This window comes from Acomys minous (genome assembly GCF_964271855.1).
Source record: "Acomys minous genome assembly, chromosome: 16".
NCBI lineage: Eukaryota > Metazoa > Chordata > Mammalia > Rodentia > Muridae > Acomys > Acomys minous.
In genome coordinates, this window is record NC_140498.1 from 71,556,164 (window position 1) to 71,571,617 (window position 15,454).

General features: G+C 54.3%; 1 protein-coding gene across 7 annotated transcripts; it reads left to right on the forward strand.

Annotated features, from left to right (window-relative positions):
- The first annotated feature begins 1,276 nt into the window (after positions 1 to 1,276).
- Positions 1,277 to 14,569, forward strand: NYAP1 (neuronal tyrosine phosphorylated phosphoinositide-3-kinase adaptor 1). Of its 7 annotated transcripts, none has more exons than XM_084761971.1 (7): positions 1,522 to 1,592; positions 3,701 to 3,852; positions 5,549 to 5,904; positions 7,753 to 9,273; positions 10,181 to 10,390; positions 11,087 to 11,196; positions 13,512 to 14,569. In XM_084761971.1, the coding sequence occupies exons 2-7, from the start codon at positions 3,785 to 3,787 to the stop codon at positions 13,761 to 13,763; spliced, it is 2,517 nt and encodes an 838-aa protein (XP_084618097.1). In that variant the 5' UTR covers positions 1,522 to 1,592; positions 3,701 to 3,784; the 3' UTR covers positions 13,764 to 14,569. The 7 variants fall into 7 exon arrangements, with proteins under 7 accessions (XP_084618093.1, XP_084618094.1, XP_084618097.1 ...); XM_084761972.1 differs by lacking the exon at positions 1,522 to 1,592 and adding an exon at positions 1,658 to 2,205; XM_084761969.1 differs by lacking the exon at positions 1,522 to 1,592 and adding an exon at positions 2,225 to 2,367.
- Positions 14,570 to 15,454: the final 885 nt, after the last annotated feature.

Sequence of the window (15,454 nt, forward strand, 5' to 3'; positions counted from 1 at the left end):
AAAAAAAATAAAATATTATTTATTTCTTTGTTTTGTTGGTTGTTTTGGTTTTTCTTTTTCTTTTCTTTTCTTTCTTTCTTTCTTTCTTTTTTTTTTCTTCGAGACAGGGTTTCTCTGTGTTAGCCTTGGCTGTCCTGAACTTGCTTTGTAGACCAGGCTTGCCTCGAACTCACAGAGATCCACCTGCCTCTGCCTCCCAAGTGCTGGGATTAAAGGTGTACGCCCCTGTGCCAGGCTATCTATTGTTTATTTATTTTATGTATATGAGTGTCTATCTGTATGTGCAAATTCTTTTTTTTTTTTAAAGATAAATCTTTACCAAGCTGATAGCCAAGTGAACTCCTGATTCTTCTGCCACTACCTCTTAGTGCAAGAATTCCAATCCTAGGCAGGTGTGGTGGCGCACACCTTTAATCCCAGTACTCAGGAAGCAGAGGCAGGTGGATCTTTGTGAGCTTGAGGACAGTCTGGTCTACAAAGTCAAGAACAGCCAAGGCTAAAAAGAAAAACCCTGTCTTGTAAAAACAAAACAACAAGCTGGGAGTGCTTTAGTCCCAGCACTCAGGGAGGCAGAGGCAGGCGGATCTCTGTGAGTTTGAGGTCAGCTTGGTCTACAAGGCACGTCCAGGACAGCCAAGGCTACACAGAGAAAAACCTGACTTGGGGGGAAAGAAATAAAAAAGAGCAATTACCCCTACCCAAGCCAGTCTATTTATTCTTTATCTTTTTGTTAAAAATTCGTCCACACTCCGACAGGGCTTGGTGGCACACACACTCTATAGAGGCGGAGGCAGGTGGATCTCTTTGAGTTCGAGGCCAGCCTGGTCTACAAAATGAGTCCAGGACAGCCAGAAAGCTATACAGAGACCCTGTCTTGAAAAAAAAAAAAAAAAAAAACAAGAAAAGGAAATTATCCGTACACTCTTGCCTGCCTTGTCTGTCTTACATTAGCCATAGTAGCCAGGTCCTGAAGCCCAGGACACAAGCTCCCTCATACCCTCACTACTCCAGACCGGATCCCTATATGAAGCTTATAAAGTGCTTACAACTCCTCTTTCTTCATAAGGTCTTTGTTTATTGCCACGTTGACGTAGAGCTTGTGCAGCTGAGGCTGACCTTGAACTGAAGATCTTCCAGCATCCACCTGAGGAATGCTGGGAGCACACGTGTGTGCCACAGCGAGCCAGGTCTCTCTCCAGTAAGGTTAACAGAGGCAGGGATGGAAAACGAGGCATGGCTCAGGACAAGCAGTTGAGATTTGCTGGAGGCCACACAGCACACCTGCAAAGATTTTGCCGCATTGGAAAGCATGCACAAATACCAGAGATTAGGATGTGCATATTTTGCAGGGATCTTATTTTTCAGTCCGGGTAGGGTGCAGCCAAGGACTTCTGGACGCTAATTTACCCAACCACAGAGCTATGTGTCAAAGCTAATCCAAGCAAGGAATTTGTCAACGGGCTGATGAGAAAAGGTCAAGGGAGGGGAGGGGTCACATCCCTAACCACTCCCCGGCGGTGCCCAGGGTGGTCTCCCATAGAGGTCGACCTGGTGTGCCCAGATCCTGGCGGGCGGCGCCCAGGGAGTCAAAGGTTAGTAGGGGATGACTTGGACCGCGGGGGCGGACGTGCGGAAGACTTTGAGCCCCACACGGTGGAACAAGGTCCGGGCGCCTGGGAGGCTGCAAGGGGAGGAGGCCCAGCACCATGCCAGCCAATTCTCGTGCCCTCCCCGCACCTAGGGCGGGGTAGCGGAGTCGGGGCACGGCGGGGACTCGGCCAAAGGAGCACGCCCCTTGCTGAGCAGATGCGCTGACCTCCGGGCTGGCGACTCGGGGTCCTTCTGCCCGCCTCACCGCTTGGCAGCACCCAGGGGCCGCTGCCGCAGCCTCCCACCCGGGAGCGCTAAGGCGCACGGGGTTCACGGGTGGGTGCGACCTCCAGATTCCCGCTGGGGGGCGCTGCTGAGCACCCTGCTCCGCTCCGCTATAGGCTTGAGAGACCCAAACCCAGCACCGCCCGGCTGAGTAAGGGGCGCGGGTCAGCGAGGACCAGACGCCCGAAAGCTGGGGAGCTGGACTCCCGCACCCTAAGACCTTCCTCTCAAGCTCCCCTGTACGCTCCGCGGGCCCTGCACCCTCCACCCCAACCTGCTGGTGCAGCGCCGCACCGCCGTTCCCGCTCTGTCCTTGGAGGGTGTGGAAGGGTGGGTTTGGGGCCGGGGGCGGGTCTGGGGGCGGACCCGGAGGCGGGGCTGTCTCTGCGGCAGGGCCCAGTTCGGCTCCCCCGGTCTCTCTCTGTCTCTCCTCCTCCCTCCTCCTGCTCCGGGCGGAGCCCGGCATGGGGGGGCCGGCGCCCGGCAGGCCAGGTACGGTGATGTAGAAACTGGGGAGGCTTCATGTGGGGAGGTGGTGATGGGGGGACTAGGGGCAGGGAGGATTGGCGGGGCGAGAGGCGGAGACACCCAGGGTAGCAGGACAAGGGAAGGGGGGGGGTGCCCCGGGAACCTGGGGCCCTTGGATGGAAAAGGGGAGGTGTTGGGGGGGGGGGGAACGGACGAGGCAGGCCAGGTTTGGAACAAACTGAGGAAGGAGGAGGACGGCTGTGAGGAGGGGCTCCAGGGAGGAGACGTGAGGCTGAAGGCGAAAGGGAGAGTGTGTGTGTGTGTTTGGGGGAAGGGACGCAAAAGCGGCAGGTATGGAGGCCGCAGCCCAGAAGGTTGCTATGGGGCCAGGCTGGAGACCCCCCGCCCCCGCCAGGGTGGGATTCAGGGGCGGGACTAGTAGGGGGAAGCCGGGGGGTTCTCCCAAATCCTGGAGGAGAAAGAAGGTAGATTTGATTTGGGCCGTCAGCGAGAGCAGGGAGGCACAAACCATTGCTGAGGGACCAGGGAGCTCGGATAGAGGTGGACCGGAGGTCCAGGCCCAGGACTGGAAAATCGAGGACTTCAGGGAGTGAAGGTAGACGGAAGGGTGGGATTGTAGTTGTCCAATTAAGTATCACCATCCTTCCTCTAGCGTCCCCGCCCTGTCTTGGTGAACCCCCCACTCAGCCTCAGGACCCAAGAGAGCATAGCAAGCCTAACTACACCCCCCCCCCCTCTTTCCCTAGCTGGGTGTAATGTACGCAAGTAGGCCCTGTGCACAACTTGTCTGTAGGTGTGGCCAATTCCATAGCAGATTTGTGTGCTAGAGGTCTGTGTGTGTGTATCGGTGGGTGTGTCGGTGGGTGTTTATGTCTGTGTATTTGCCGTTCCCGGGTTTGTGTTTACCTGGTGCCCCTCTAATGTCTGTCCCTGTTTGTAGATGTTAAGTCTGTGGCCTGGTGGCGTGTCTAAATGTGATGTGTGCCTCCGGAGTTGCTGTGTGTTTGTGAGGTCTGTCTGTCTGTGATGGTTCAGGGGATATTTATAAAGAATGGGGATCTGTGTCAACCTGGTCTCTCGAGTGTCTGTGGGGGCTCCAGACACCTTTGTCAGGGTGTGTGACTGTACACACACACATACACACACACACACACACTTCTATGTCTGTCTGTTTGTCTGGGAGGGGGTCCCATAGGCTGTGTTGGATATTCTGTGCCTGTGTTTTCCTCTTCTGAAGACCCAAATCACGTCTCTGCCCCTTTTTTCTCTTCCATTCATCCCTCCCCGAACCATATCTTCCTTTTTTCTACTCATCACCCCATTCCTTCTTATCAAGTGGATCCGGGACCCAGGGAGGGCCGCCCCCCGGGCCTGGTGGCATTAAGCAGGGCCCCTCAGCCCCCACCTTTTGCCCCACGACATGAACCTTCTCTACCGAAAAACCAAGCTGGAGTGGAGACAGCACAAAGAAGGAGAGGCCAAAAGGAGGTAAGGCTGGGGCCCTAGACTGTCCCACCCTGTTGCACCTAGGCCTGCCTCTTCTGCTTAGCCACAGCCCCACCTGGGGCCCATCAGCCTAGTCAACAATGGGAGGTGTTTTTTTTTCCCCCTCAAGATTTTCTACTTAGCGTGGAATGGCTGCAAGTGCACATGCTTGGTCCCAGCCTTGGTCCTGGCTTCCTGGGGGATGGGGGGGGGGCAGGGAGGGTATGGCCAAGGGGATGACTTCCAGCTTTGGAACCCCTTATTAGCTCGTCCCCCAAACCTGAGGGCCCAAGTCATCCCTTGCCGGCTCTCTTTCCTGTTGTTTTGAGACTGGCTGTTGGTTTTCCCCTGTCACCTGACCTTGGAAAGGGCAGGCCCCACCTTCCTCCCAGGGTCTGGGGAGATGGTCATTTGTAGGGGGGGGGACCTCAAAGAGGGGCTCCTGCAGTCCCTTCCTCGGTCGTCTCTTTTGGAGGAAGTGAGGGACTAAATGACGTGTGTGTGTGTGTGTGTGTGTGTGTGTGTGTGTGTGTGTGTGTGTGTGTGTATTCACAGTCTAAGTACTGCGGAAGAGCCAGGTGGAGCCAGGGGGACTACCCCTCACTCTTGCATTCCCACCAACCCTTTCTCCTGACCTCCCCAGAACTCAGGCCTGTCCTCTCTCAGATTCCTCCTCCTCCTCCTCCTCCTTTCCCTTTGACTACCCAGCCCCTCTCGGAGCCTGAGTCAGACCGCCTCCCAGCTCCCTTCTCCCGACTTGCAACTGTAGAGTTTAATTCTTGTTGCTAATTAGATTAATCAGAGCGATCGTTACAGCGATCTCCCCCTAATGAAGGGTTAGTAGACAGGGCCTTAATGAGAGCCCACCCCGCAGCAGCTCTCCCCCCTCCCCTCACTCACCCAGAAGAGAACTAGGGGACAGAGAAAGGGAATAGAGCTGAGGAGGAGGCTGACAGAGAGAGGGCAGCAGAGAGAGAGAGAGAGAGAGAGAGAGAGAGAGAGAGAGAGAGCGCTCTCTCCCAGGGAGGCTGTCCTGGTGATTCAGGCATCACACCCTGCCTCTGGAAGAGGAGGCCTGTGGTGTGACAGAGGCCGTAGTAGCTTAGCATGAAGAGGAGGCCAGGTGTGGACCACCATGTGAAAAAGAGCCCAATGGCAGGTGTGTCTGCTTGTCTGTCAGGTGGCTGTTGCCTGGATCACATCTCTCTCCACATAACAGGCCATGTACTAGTTAGGTGGTCCGTCAGCACCAGGGACACACTGTCTTATATATACACACACTTCATTTCGGACGCCGTATGCTATCCCTGCCATTGCCTGGCTTTTCCTAAGAATCTGCCTGAAAAGATCCGTGCCCTGGATCATAGTCCTTCAGATATCCCTACCCTAGGTTCCTGTCCTCCTGACTTGGGAAACAGACTTGTTCTACTCTTCAAAAGGCCATCTCAGGCCTGGCGTGGTGGTGGACGCCTTTAATTCCCAGCACTTGGGAGGCAGAGGCAGGAGGGTCGCTGTGAGTTCGAGGCCACCCTGGTCTACAAAGCAAGTCCAGGATAGTCAAGGCTACACAGAGAGACCCTGTCTAAAAAAAAGAAAGAAAAAAAGAAAGAAAGAAAAGGCCATGTCCTCTTGAGATGGAGGAAGGCAAATTAGGGGCTTGACGTCTTAACTTCTGTTCCAACCTGTCTTCTTTCCCTAGCTCCAGTAAGGAAGCAGCCCCGACAGGCCCAGTGGGGCCTGGGGCTGTCCCAGGGCCTGGGGTTCGAGTGCGGGATATTGCCTCGCTCCGACGGTCCCTCAGGATGGGCTTCATGACGATGCCTGCGTCCCAGGAACATACCCCCCACCCCTGCCGTAGCGCCATGGCCCCACGCTCTCTCTCCTGCCATTCGGTGGGCAGCATGGACAGTGTAGGGGGTGGGCCTGCAGGAGGTGGGGGAGGTCTCACCGAGGACAGTAGCACCCGGAGACCCCCAGCTAAGCCCCGGAGACATCCTAGCACCAAGCTCAGCATGGCAGGATCCGGGCCAGAGACACCGCCAAGTAAGAAAGCAGGTGAGATAATCATCCTGTTACCCATCTCTCTTCAGAGGAAGCTGGCAGCTGGCAGGATCCATTCCAGGCTAGGGGGAGCCCCTCTAGGAGGGTTCATTCAGCCAAGAGCCATGGAAGTGGAAGGTTCCATTTTCCAAAGGAATGGGGGGTGTTCTTTTAGATGGACCTCAGATGAACCATTCAAGGGCAGGAGACACCCCCTAAAAAACAGCTCTTAGGAAAGGACACAAAGGTGGGGCGGGGCTGCAGATGCTGGCGTTGGTAGGAGTTGAGGAAGGAATCTTAAGATTATGGGCTGTGGTATGAGGTGAGATCCAATCTCAAAAGAACAAAAACAGACCCCCCCCCCAAAAAAAAAAACCCACCCTGAATTAAAAAACAAAAGGCTGGGCGTGGTGGCACACGCCTTTAATCCCAGTACTTGGGAGGTAGAGGCAGGTGGATTGCTGTGAGTTCGAGGCCAGTCTGGTCTACAAAGCGAGTCCAGGACAACCAGGGCTACACACAGAAACCCCGTCTCGAAAAACCAACAAACAGAACAACAAAAAAAGACAAAAAGCAAACCAACAAAACCCAGCCGTGGTGGTGCATGCCTTTAATCCCAACACTAAGGGGGTAGAGACAGGAGGATCTCTGTGAGTTCAAGGCTAGCCTGGACTACATATGGAGTTCCAGGCTAGCTAAGGCTACAAAGTGAGACCCTGTCTCAAACAAACAAAAGAGAAAGAAAGGAAGGAAGGAAGACAAAAAAAAGACAGAAAGAAAAGTAAAAGACTGGGGACTGCCTTGTAGAAAAGAACTTTACCGGGTTCTGAGTGGAAGGTTGTGGAAAAGGTGAATAGACAAATATGTCCTTGAAGGTGGTCAAGAGGTCAATCTCTCCCTTTACTGTAGAATGAATTCAAAGCCAGCCTGGGCAACTTAGAGGCCCTACCTTAAAAGAGAAAAAAACCAATCAGAAAAAAATAAAAGCTGGGAATGTGTTCCAAAGGTAGAGCACCTGCCTAGAATCCCCCAGTGAGGGGCTGGGACATGGCTCTGTGGTAAAGCACCTGCCTAGAATCCCCCAGTGAGGGGCTGGGGTGTGGCTCTGTGGTAAAGCACCTGCCTAGAATCCCCCAGTGAGGGGCTGGGGTGTGGCTCAGTGGTAGGGCACCTGCCTAGAATCCCCCAGTGAGGGGCTGGGGTGTGGCTCAGTGGTAGGGCACCTGCCTAGAATCCCCCAGTGAGGGGCTGGGGTGTGGCTCAGTGGTAGAGCACCTGCCTAGAATCCCCCAGTGAGGGGCTGGGGTGTGGCTCAGTGGTAGAGCCCCTGCCTAGAATCCCCCAGTGAGGGGCTGGGGTGTGGCTCAGTGGTAGAGCCCCTGCCTAGAAACTCCCAGTGAGGGGCTGGGGTGTGGCTCAGTGGTAGAGCACCTGCCTAGAATCCCCCAGTGAGGGGCTGGGGTGTGGCTCAGTGGTAGAGCACCTGACTAGAATCCCCCAGTGAGGGGCTGGGGTATGGCTCAGTGGTAGAGCACCTGCCTAGAATCCCCCAGTGAGGGGCTGGGGTGTGTCTCAGTGGTAGAGTACTTGCCTAGAAACTCCCAGTGAGGGGCTGAGGTGTGGCTCAGTGGTAGAGCACCTGCCTAGAATCCCCCAGTGAGGGGCTGAGGTGTGTCTCAGTGGTAGAGCACCTGCCTAGAATCCCCCAGTGAGGGGCTGGGGTGTGGTTCAGTGGTAGAGCACCTGCCTAGAATACCCCAGGGAGGGGCTGAGGTGTGGCTCAGTGGTAGAGCACTTACCTGAGATGTTAGATGCTCTCTATTCAATAAGCTGCGTTTCTTTTCTTCTTCCTACCTGACTTAGGTTCTCAGAAGCCCACCCCAGAGTGCCGGGAGTCTAGCCGGAAGGTTCCACCACAAAAGCCCAGGCGAAGCCCCAACACCCAGTTGTCTGTGTCGTTCGATGAATCTTGTGCACCAGCCCCATCTCCTCGAGGGGGGAAGCTTCCCCTACAACGCCTCAGTAGGGCTTCTCGGATAGCTGGAGACCTGGACACAGGTGCCCAGGAAGAAGAGCCCGTATACATTGAGATGGTGGGGGATGTCTTTCGTGGAGGAGGACGAAGTGGAGGAGGCCTAACAGGACCTCCTGTTGGAAGTGGCGGCCCAACCCCTCCAGCTGGTGCGGATTCGGACTCTGAGGACAGCGAGGCTATTTATGAAGAGATGAAGTACCCTTTGCCTGAAGAGGCAGGAGATGGCAGGGGTAATGGGCCTCCTCCATTGATGGCACCCTCCCTTCCACAACAGCCTCATGGCCTCCAACTCCACCCCCACCCTCACCCCCACCGGCGCCCAGCTTCAGCCCTCCCGAGCCGGAGGGATGGGACACCCACCAAGACCACTCCGTGTGAAATCCCCCCGCCCTTTCCCAACCTCCTTCAGCACCGGCCTCCACTCCTGGCCTTCCCTCAAGCCAAGTCTGCTTCACGGGCCCCTGGCGATGGGGGCTCAAGGCTTCCGGTCCTCTGCCACTCCAAGGAGCCAGCCGGTTCCACCCCAGCTCCCCAAGTGCCTGCACGAGAGCGCGAGACGCCTCCCCTGCCGCCTCCGCCTCCTGCTGCCAACCTGCTATTGCTGGGACCATCAGGCCGAGCTCGGAGCCACTCAACACCTTTGCCACCCCAGGGCTCAGGCCAGACCCGGGGGGAGCGGGAGCTCCCCAACTCTCACAGCATGATCTGCCCCAAGGCGGCAGGGGTACCGGCAGCACACCCTGCCTCAGCTGCCTTGCTCCCCGGTCCCCCCAAGGACAAGGCCGTGTCGTACACTATGGTGTATTCTGCGGTAAAAGTGACCACACACTCAGTCCTGCCAGCTGGTCCACCTCTGGGTGTTGGGGAGCCAAAGACGGAGGAGATTTCAGTTCTTCATGGAATGCTGTGCGCCAGTTCGAGGCCCCCTGTACCAGGGAAATCTGGCCCCCATAGCGGGGCTATGGGCTCAGCAGCTGGGGTCCTCCACCACCGCAGCTGCCTGGCCTCCCCCCACAGCCTTCCTGATCCAACCGCAGGTCCCCTGACCCCTCTCTGGACCTACCCAGCCACAGCAGCTGGGCTCAAGAGACCCCCCGCCTATGACAGTCTCAAGGCTGGGAGTGTGCTGAGTAAGGGCTGTGGAATGGGGGCACCATCCCCCATGGTCAAGATCCAACTGCAAGAACAAGCCACTGATGGAGGTGCCTTTGCCAGCATCTCCTGTGCCCATGTTATCACCAGTGCAGGGACACCAGAAGAGGAAGAAGAGATGGGCGGCACGTTTGGGTCAGGCTGGGCTCTGCAGAGGAAGGTCCTTTACGGAGGGAGGAAAGCAAAGGAACCAGACAGTGAGTGGGGGGGGGGGGGGGGACGGGACCGGGTGTGGGGGTGTTGCTAATGGTTTGGGGGTTAGGGAGTAAATATTTAAGGGGAGGTATTTAGACTCTACAGGCCTATTGTCCTGACCTGGGAAGTTCTCTGGGAGACTGAGAAAGATGGGGATGAGGAGCAGAATGAATGTGTTCAGGAAAAGGTAGGAAGGTCTGGGATGGGGGGGGGGGGGGCTGGGGTAGGATCCAGCCTCTTCCCTGCTCCACCCTCCGCCCCTCCCTTCCTCGGGCTGCAAGGGTGTGTGTGTGTGTTTGTGAGTGTGTGCACACTAGGAGCTAAACACAGCTGCCTCCCAGCCATTTCCATGGCAACCCATCCAGACAGGAGTGAGAGGAGAGGGAGGCCCCTACCGTTGCCAGGCAACGCAATGCTCTGCCAGGCCTGCTCTCAGAGATGGGCTTAGTTCACACGCTGCCCTTCCCCCAACTCTATACACTCAACAGCCCCCCCCTACCCCCTTTCTGGGATCAGGAGTTGGTGTTCTCTCCCTACAGAGAGACAGCACCCCTGGTTTCTAGAGTGTTCGTTCTAACCCTATCTAGACTTGGAGATGTTTTTAAGCTAGGTCGAGAAAGCCCCAAAAGGATTTTCTGAACATAACACACACATAATATATATGATTCTGAGCCCCAGAGATGGTAACAATGGGTAGAAAGTGAGGTGGCAGGGCTGGGTCTAGGGTGCTTGTGTGTGTGTGTGTGTGTGTGTGTGTCTTGGGGGAGTGAGAGGTAAAGCCTTTCCTGTCCCTGTTGTGATTTTTCCATGCTGCACTGTGTTTCGGGGGTGGGGGTGGGGGTGGGGTAGAAAGGCCCCTCCCGCCTGTGGACACTCAGCTTTCTTTGGTTTTTGCTTTTGTTATCCTAGCAGAAGAGGATGGTGCCCGGGCCTGGAATGGCAGTACGGAAGGTTCAGGCAAAGTAGAGCATGAAGACAGGGGTCCTGTGGCATCAGGGATTCCTGTGAGGAGCCAGGGGGCAGAGGGTCTACTGGCCAGGATCCACCATGAACGAGGAGGGAGCCGCACAGCGCTGCCAGTCCCTTGCCAGACTTTCCCAGCCTGCCACCGGAATGGAGGTGACACCTTGCCCTTGTATTCTATATAGAGAGATGGGTGGGTCTGGAAACTTACCATCAATTCCGTGTCTACCTTTGAAAAATATCTCTTGTACTTTGAGTGGGACCCAGAAGTTCCCACATGCCAGGCAGGTACTCTACTGCTGGGCTACACCCCCAACCCCTCATTGGGGGATTCTAGGCAGGTACTCTACTGCTGGGCTACACCCCCAGCCCCTCACTGGGGGATTCTAGGCAGGGGCTCTACCACTGAGCCACACCCCAGCCCCTCACTGGGGGATTCTAGGCAGGTGCTCTACCACTGAGCCACACCCTAGCCCCTCACTGAGGGATTCTAGGCAAGTGATTGCTGTACTACTGAGCTATATCCTTAGCCTAGAACTCTGAATCTTTTTGTTTTTGTTTTTTGTTTTGTCTTTTTGGAAACAGGATTTCTCTGTGTAGCCTTCACTGTCCTAGAGTCACTTTGTAGACCAGGCTGGCCTCGAACTCACAGTGATCCACCTACCTCTGCCTCCCAAGTGCTGGAATTAAAGGCGTGCGCCACCACACCCGGCTAGAACTCTGTATCTTGACACTATCTCCATCTCCTCACTTTTGATGAGGCAGGGGACAGTTTGGCCTATGGCCTCTTCAGGGAGGTGAGGGAAGGGACATCTGTGGGTCTCGCTTCTCATCCTTGGTTTTCGGACATAGATTTCACAGGAGGGTACCGCCTCGGCCGCTCTGCCTCCACCTCTGGAGTCCGTCAGGCTGCGCTACATACCCCTCGCCCTTGCAGCCAGCCCAGAGATGTCCTGAGCCAGGTGAGATCTGGTCTTTTTTTTTTTTATCTTTAAAGGAGCAAATAGAAAAGAAGGCTTGGGAATGGAAAGAAAGGCAAGGAAAGACAGATATACTGGCTCAACTCCTGCAATTTAGTGACCGGGGGAAGGTGAAAGGAATTTTCTAGATTTGGAGACCAGCTTGGTCTACATTTAAAAAAACAAACAAACCTGTCCTAAAATACTAAATTAGCCAGGGCACAGTGGCACATGCACTAGCCGGGTGTGGTGACGCACGCCTTTAATCCCAGCACTCAGGAGGCAGAGGCAGGTGGATCTCTGAGTTTGAGGCTAGCCTGGTCTACAAAGTGAGTTAAGAACAGCCAAGGCTACACAGAGAAACCCTGTCCTTAAAAACCAAATCCCACCAACCAACCAAAAACCAAAATACGAAATTAAAAACCAGAATAGTAGCCAGGCAGTGGTGGCGCACACCTTTAATCCCAGCACTCGGGAGGTAGAGGCAGGAGGATCTCTGTGAGTTCGAGGCCAGCCTGGTCTACAAGGTGAGTTCCAGGACAGCCAGGGATACACAGAGAAACCTTGTCCTGCAAAAAACTAAAATTAAAAAAACAAAATAAATGAATTAGTAAATAGGGTAAGAAAGGGGTTAGGGCACATACCTGTAAACTCTCCTTGGGAGGAGGTGGAGGCAGGAGGATTGAAAGTTCAAAGCTATTCTCCCTGCACTAAATACTGAGTTCCAGCCCAGCCTGTCTCAAAAAAGAAAAGAAAGAAAGGAAGCCGGGCATGGTGGCGCGTGCCTTTAATCTCAGCACTCAGGAGGCAGAGGCAGGTGGATCACTGTGAGTTCAAGGCCAGCCTGGTCTACAGAGTGAGTCCAGGACAGCCAAGGGTACACAGAGAAACCCTGTCTTGGGGGGAAAAAAAGAAAGAAAGAAAGAAGGAAAGAAAGAAAAAAGAAAGGAGACAGAGAGCTGGCCGAACCATTAAAAGCATGTCCTCTTGCAGAGAACCACAGTCCAGTTCTCAGCACCCACGTGTTGTAGTTCACAGTCGCCTGTAACTAGCTCCAAGGGGTTTGATGTCCTCTTCTGGCCTCCAAGTCTATACATACAGCACATGCTCATGCAGACACATACACAAATAAATGAAAAACCTTACAAAGAAAGTGGGCAGGGCACAGTGGCATGGGCCTGTAATCCCAGCACTTGGGAGGCAGAGGCAGGTGGATTGCTATGAGTTCGAGGACAGCCTGGTGTATAAAGCGAGTTCGGGACAGCCAGGGCTACGCAGAGAAACCCTGTCTTGAAAAACAAAACAACAACAACAAAAAAATTTTTTTAGTAAATAAATAGAAAGGTGAACAGAAAGAAGAAAAAAGAAAAGAAAAGAAAAAGAAAGTCGGGCTGGGGTCTAGCCAGTGGGGCCCTCACAGCCTGGGAGGAATAGGAGCTAAGGGCAAGGAGGGTAAGAGACAGTTGCCATGGCTACCTGGTTCCATGGTTACAGAAGCAGGATCCTGGGTGGTAGCGAGTCTTTAGATAAAAGACCCCCTTCAAAGACAAATTTGAAAAATACATGTCTGGTCTGGAAAAACTAGCTTTTAGTTTAGGCTCTCTCTCTCTCTCTCTCTCTCTCTCTCTCTCTCTCTCTCTCTCTCTCTCGCTCTCTCGCTCTCTCGCTCTCTCTCTCTCTCCCCCCCTCCCTCTCTCTCTCTCTCCCCCCCTCCCTCTCTCTCTCTTTCTGTTGATTGGGTGGTCGGTTTTGGTTTTTGTTTTTGAGTTTTGGAAGAGGGTTTCAGGACAGCCTCTGTTCCGGAACTGACTCTGTAGACAAGGCTGGCTGCCCTAGATCTCAGAGATCCACCTGACTCTGCCTCTGGAATCAAAACCACGTGCCACCACCCCCTGGTGGTTGTTGTTTTGTTTTGTTTTTTGTTTGTTTTTTCCCTTTTTCTTGAATCAGTCTCATTATATATATATATAGCCCTTACTGGCCTGGAACTCAGGTAGAACAGGCTAGCCTCCAGCACACTGAAATCTCCCTGACTCAGCCTCCCCAGTGCTGGGATCACGCCCTGAAGACGACTTTTTTTTTTTTAAGCGCTTTTTCCTCAGGGCCAGGCAAGTCTATTCTAAGGCCAGAACACATCACTGGGGGAAAGGGTGCTCAAACTGAAAACCTGTCCCCATGGTAGCCACAGCCCGGGAGAAGACCAGCTGCAGGGCCCGGCGGGAAGGTTTGCTTCCGCGGGAGGTCTTTGGTTTGGCCACAAGGCCCTTGACTTTCTTTATCCCATATATATTTTTCTCTTTCTGGGGTTCCTGGCACAGACCCACCCTGTGCTGCCTCTACCCCTGCCGCCCCAGCCGGCCCGGGAGCGCGACGGCAAACTGCTAGAGGTGATCGAGCGCAAACGCTGCGTGTGCAAGGAGATCAAGGCGCGCCACCGTCCAGACCGGGGGCTCTGCAAGCAAGAGAGCATGCCTATCCTCCCAAGCTGGCGACGGGGCCCTGAACCCCGCAAGTCCGGCACCCCACCCTGCCGCCGGCAGCACACGGTCCTCTGGGACACTGCCATCTGAGGAATTTCAGGGGCGGCTGGGACGCCTGGATTGGGAAAGGGAAGGAGGGGCCTGCCCAGGTCGGCTTGAGACTTGGGAGATGGAGGAACTAGGAGAAAGGGTTCTTACTAGGCCCATCGTGGGGGCTTTTAGGTGCCAACAGCATCCTAAGCAATTTGGGGAGGAGGAGGAAGAGGAGGAGGGTTTGATTGACGTTCACCTGAAGTGAAGGCCAAGGTAGCGATCGCCATTGGGGGAGGGGCGGGGGAAGCGGGAAGGGTTTGGAGGCGGCTGGGGGTGGGGCATCTAGGAAATTAACTGGAACCACAGGGAAGCTAGCTCTTTTATTGAGAGCCAGGGGGAGTGGGGGAGGGTATTTATTTTGTTATTTATTTTAGTCTGGAGGGCAATTCTGGGCCCTTCTGACCTACTCCTAAGCGGGAGGTGGAGAAACCGAGGCTAAATTTGCACTCTCCCCAAGGCCAGTGCCTAAAGACCTCTGCCATCCTTGCCCAGCCAGAGAGGGTGGGACGGGTCTGCTTGGGGAGCCGTCAGAAGGCAGTGTGGCCCAGACAGTGACAGTATTTATAGTTTTTCCCAGAATTTGGTAGTGAGTGTGGTCTGCTGTAAAACAGGCATTTTATTTAGTTCTGGGGTAAGGGTCTAGCCAGGGATGGGTGGGGAGTTGGGGAAAGAGGGAGAACTTGAGTGGGTGGAGGGGGGAGCAGGGTATTTATTTAAATTAAAAAAAAAAAAAAAGACCTGTCAGGAACTTTTTTTAAATTCCTTTCTTTTCAGAATAATATATTAAAAGACTCATGATCCTAGCTAGAGCTGGCGTTCTTATACTTCCCCCGGTGTGCTCCTTTTCCCACAATGCCCTGGGTGGGTGGGAGTCCAAAGTGCCACCGGGAGCCGTTCTGTCCTGACTGTCACAAGAGAAGGCAAGAGTTTGAGGTAAGTGGGGATTCCGTCACAATTGTCCATCACTCAAGTCTCTCTGTGTGTGTGCGCACACGCGCACTTGCGGGTGTCTCCTAGCACGTGCACGCGTGTGTGCGTGCATGAGTGTACGTGAGTGTGAGGTCAGCGATGGATCTCAGGGCCCCAGGGATCCGCCTGTTTCTGCCTGGGATTACAGATGTGTACGCCTGGTTTTCACTTGGGAGCCTGAAATCCACACCCCGGCTCCCGATCGCTCCATTTTCTGCGGTGTTCCCGGCAGTGTGCTCTCATGCGGAATGTTCAGGCCGCGATGAGGTTTGCATGAATGCTGATCCTGCAGCCAACTCTTGAAGCCGGAACTCCCAGGCTTCAATAGACTCTGCTGAGGGACTGACAGAGGAAAAAAAGAGGGCTGTTGGTCATCTAAGAGCACTAATAGAACAGGTAAGAAGGTTGGGGAAGTGTGACTGTAGAAAAGCATTTGCTTAGACTCTCCCAAGGAAGGCACTGAGGCACAGAAGTAGAGTTCTTGCCCAGACTCTCCCAGTGGGAGGCTGGGGAATGTTAGTCTAAGTTTGTTGCAAACCTAAGGGTTCAATCACACTTACCACCAATAATAAACAGGTAATGGTGAAGCATTATATAAATTATTTTTTAAAATGACAGTGCGATGCAGGTTTTTAGAATTGAAGACATCAATTAGAAAGCCGGGTGGTGGTGGTGCACGCCTTTAATGCCAGCACTGGGGAGGCAGAAGCAGGCAGATC

Coding starts and splice junctions, on each gene's coding strand:
- NYAP1 (XM_084761967.1), top strand. CDS start 1,465: ATGAGAAAAGGTCAAGGGAGGGGAGGGGTCACATCCCTAACCACTCCC. Junction 9,274..10,180: donor GAAAGCAAAGGAACCAGACA/GTGAGTGGGGGG, acceptor TTGTTATCCTAG/CAGAAGAGGATGGTGCCCGG. Junction 10,391..11,086: donor AGCCTGCCACCGGAATGGAG/GTGACACCTTGC, acceptor TTTCGGACATAG/ATTTCACAGGAGGGTACCGC.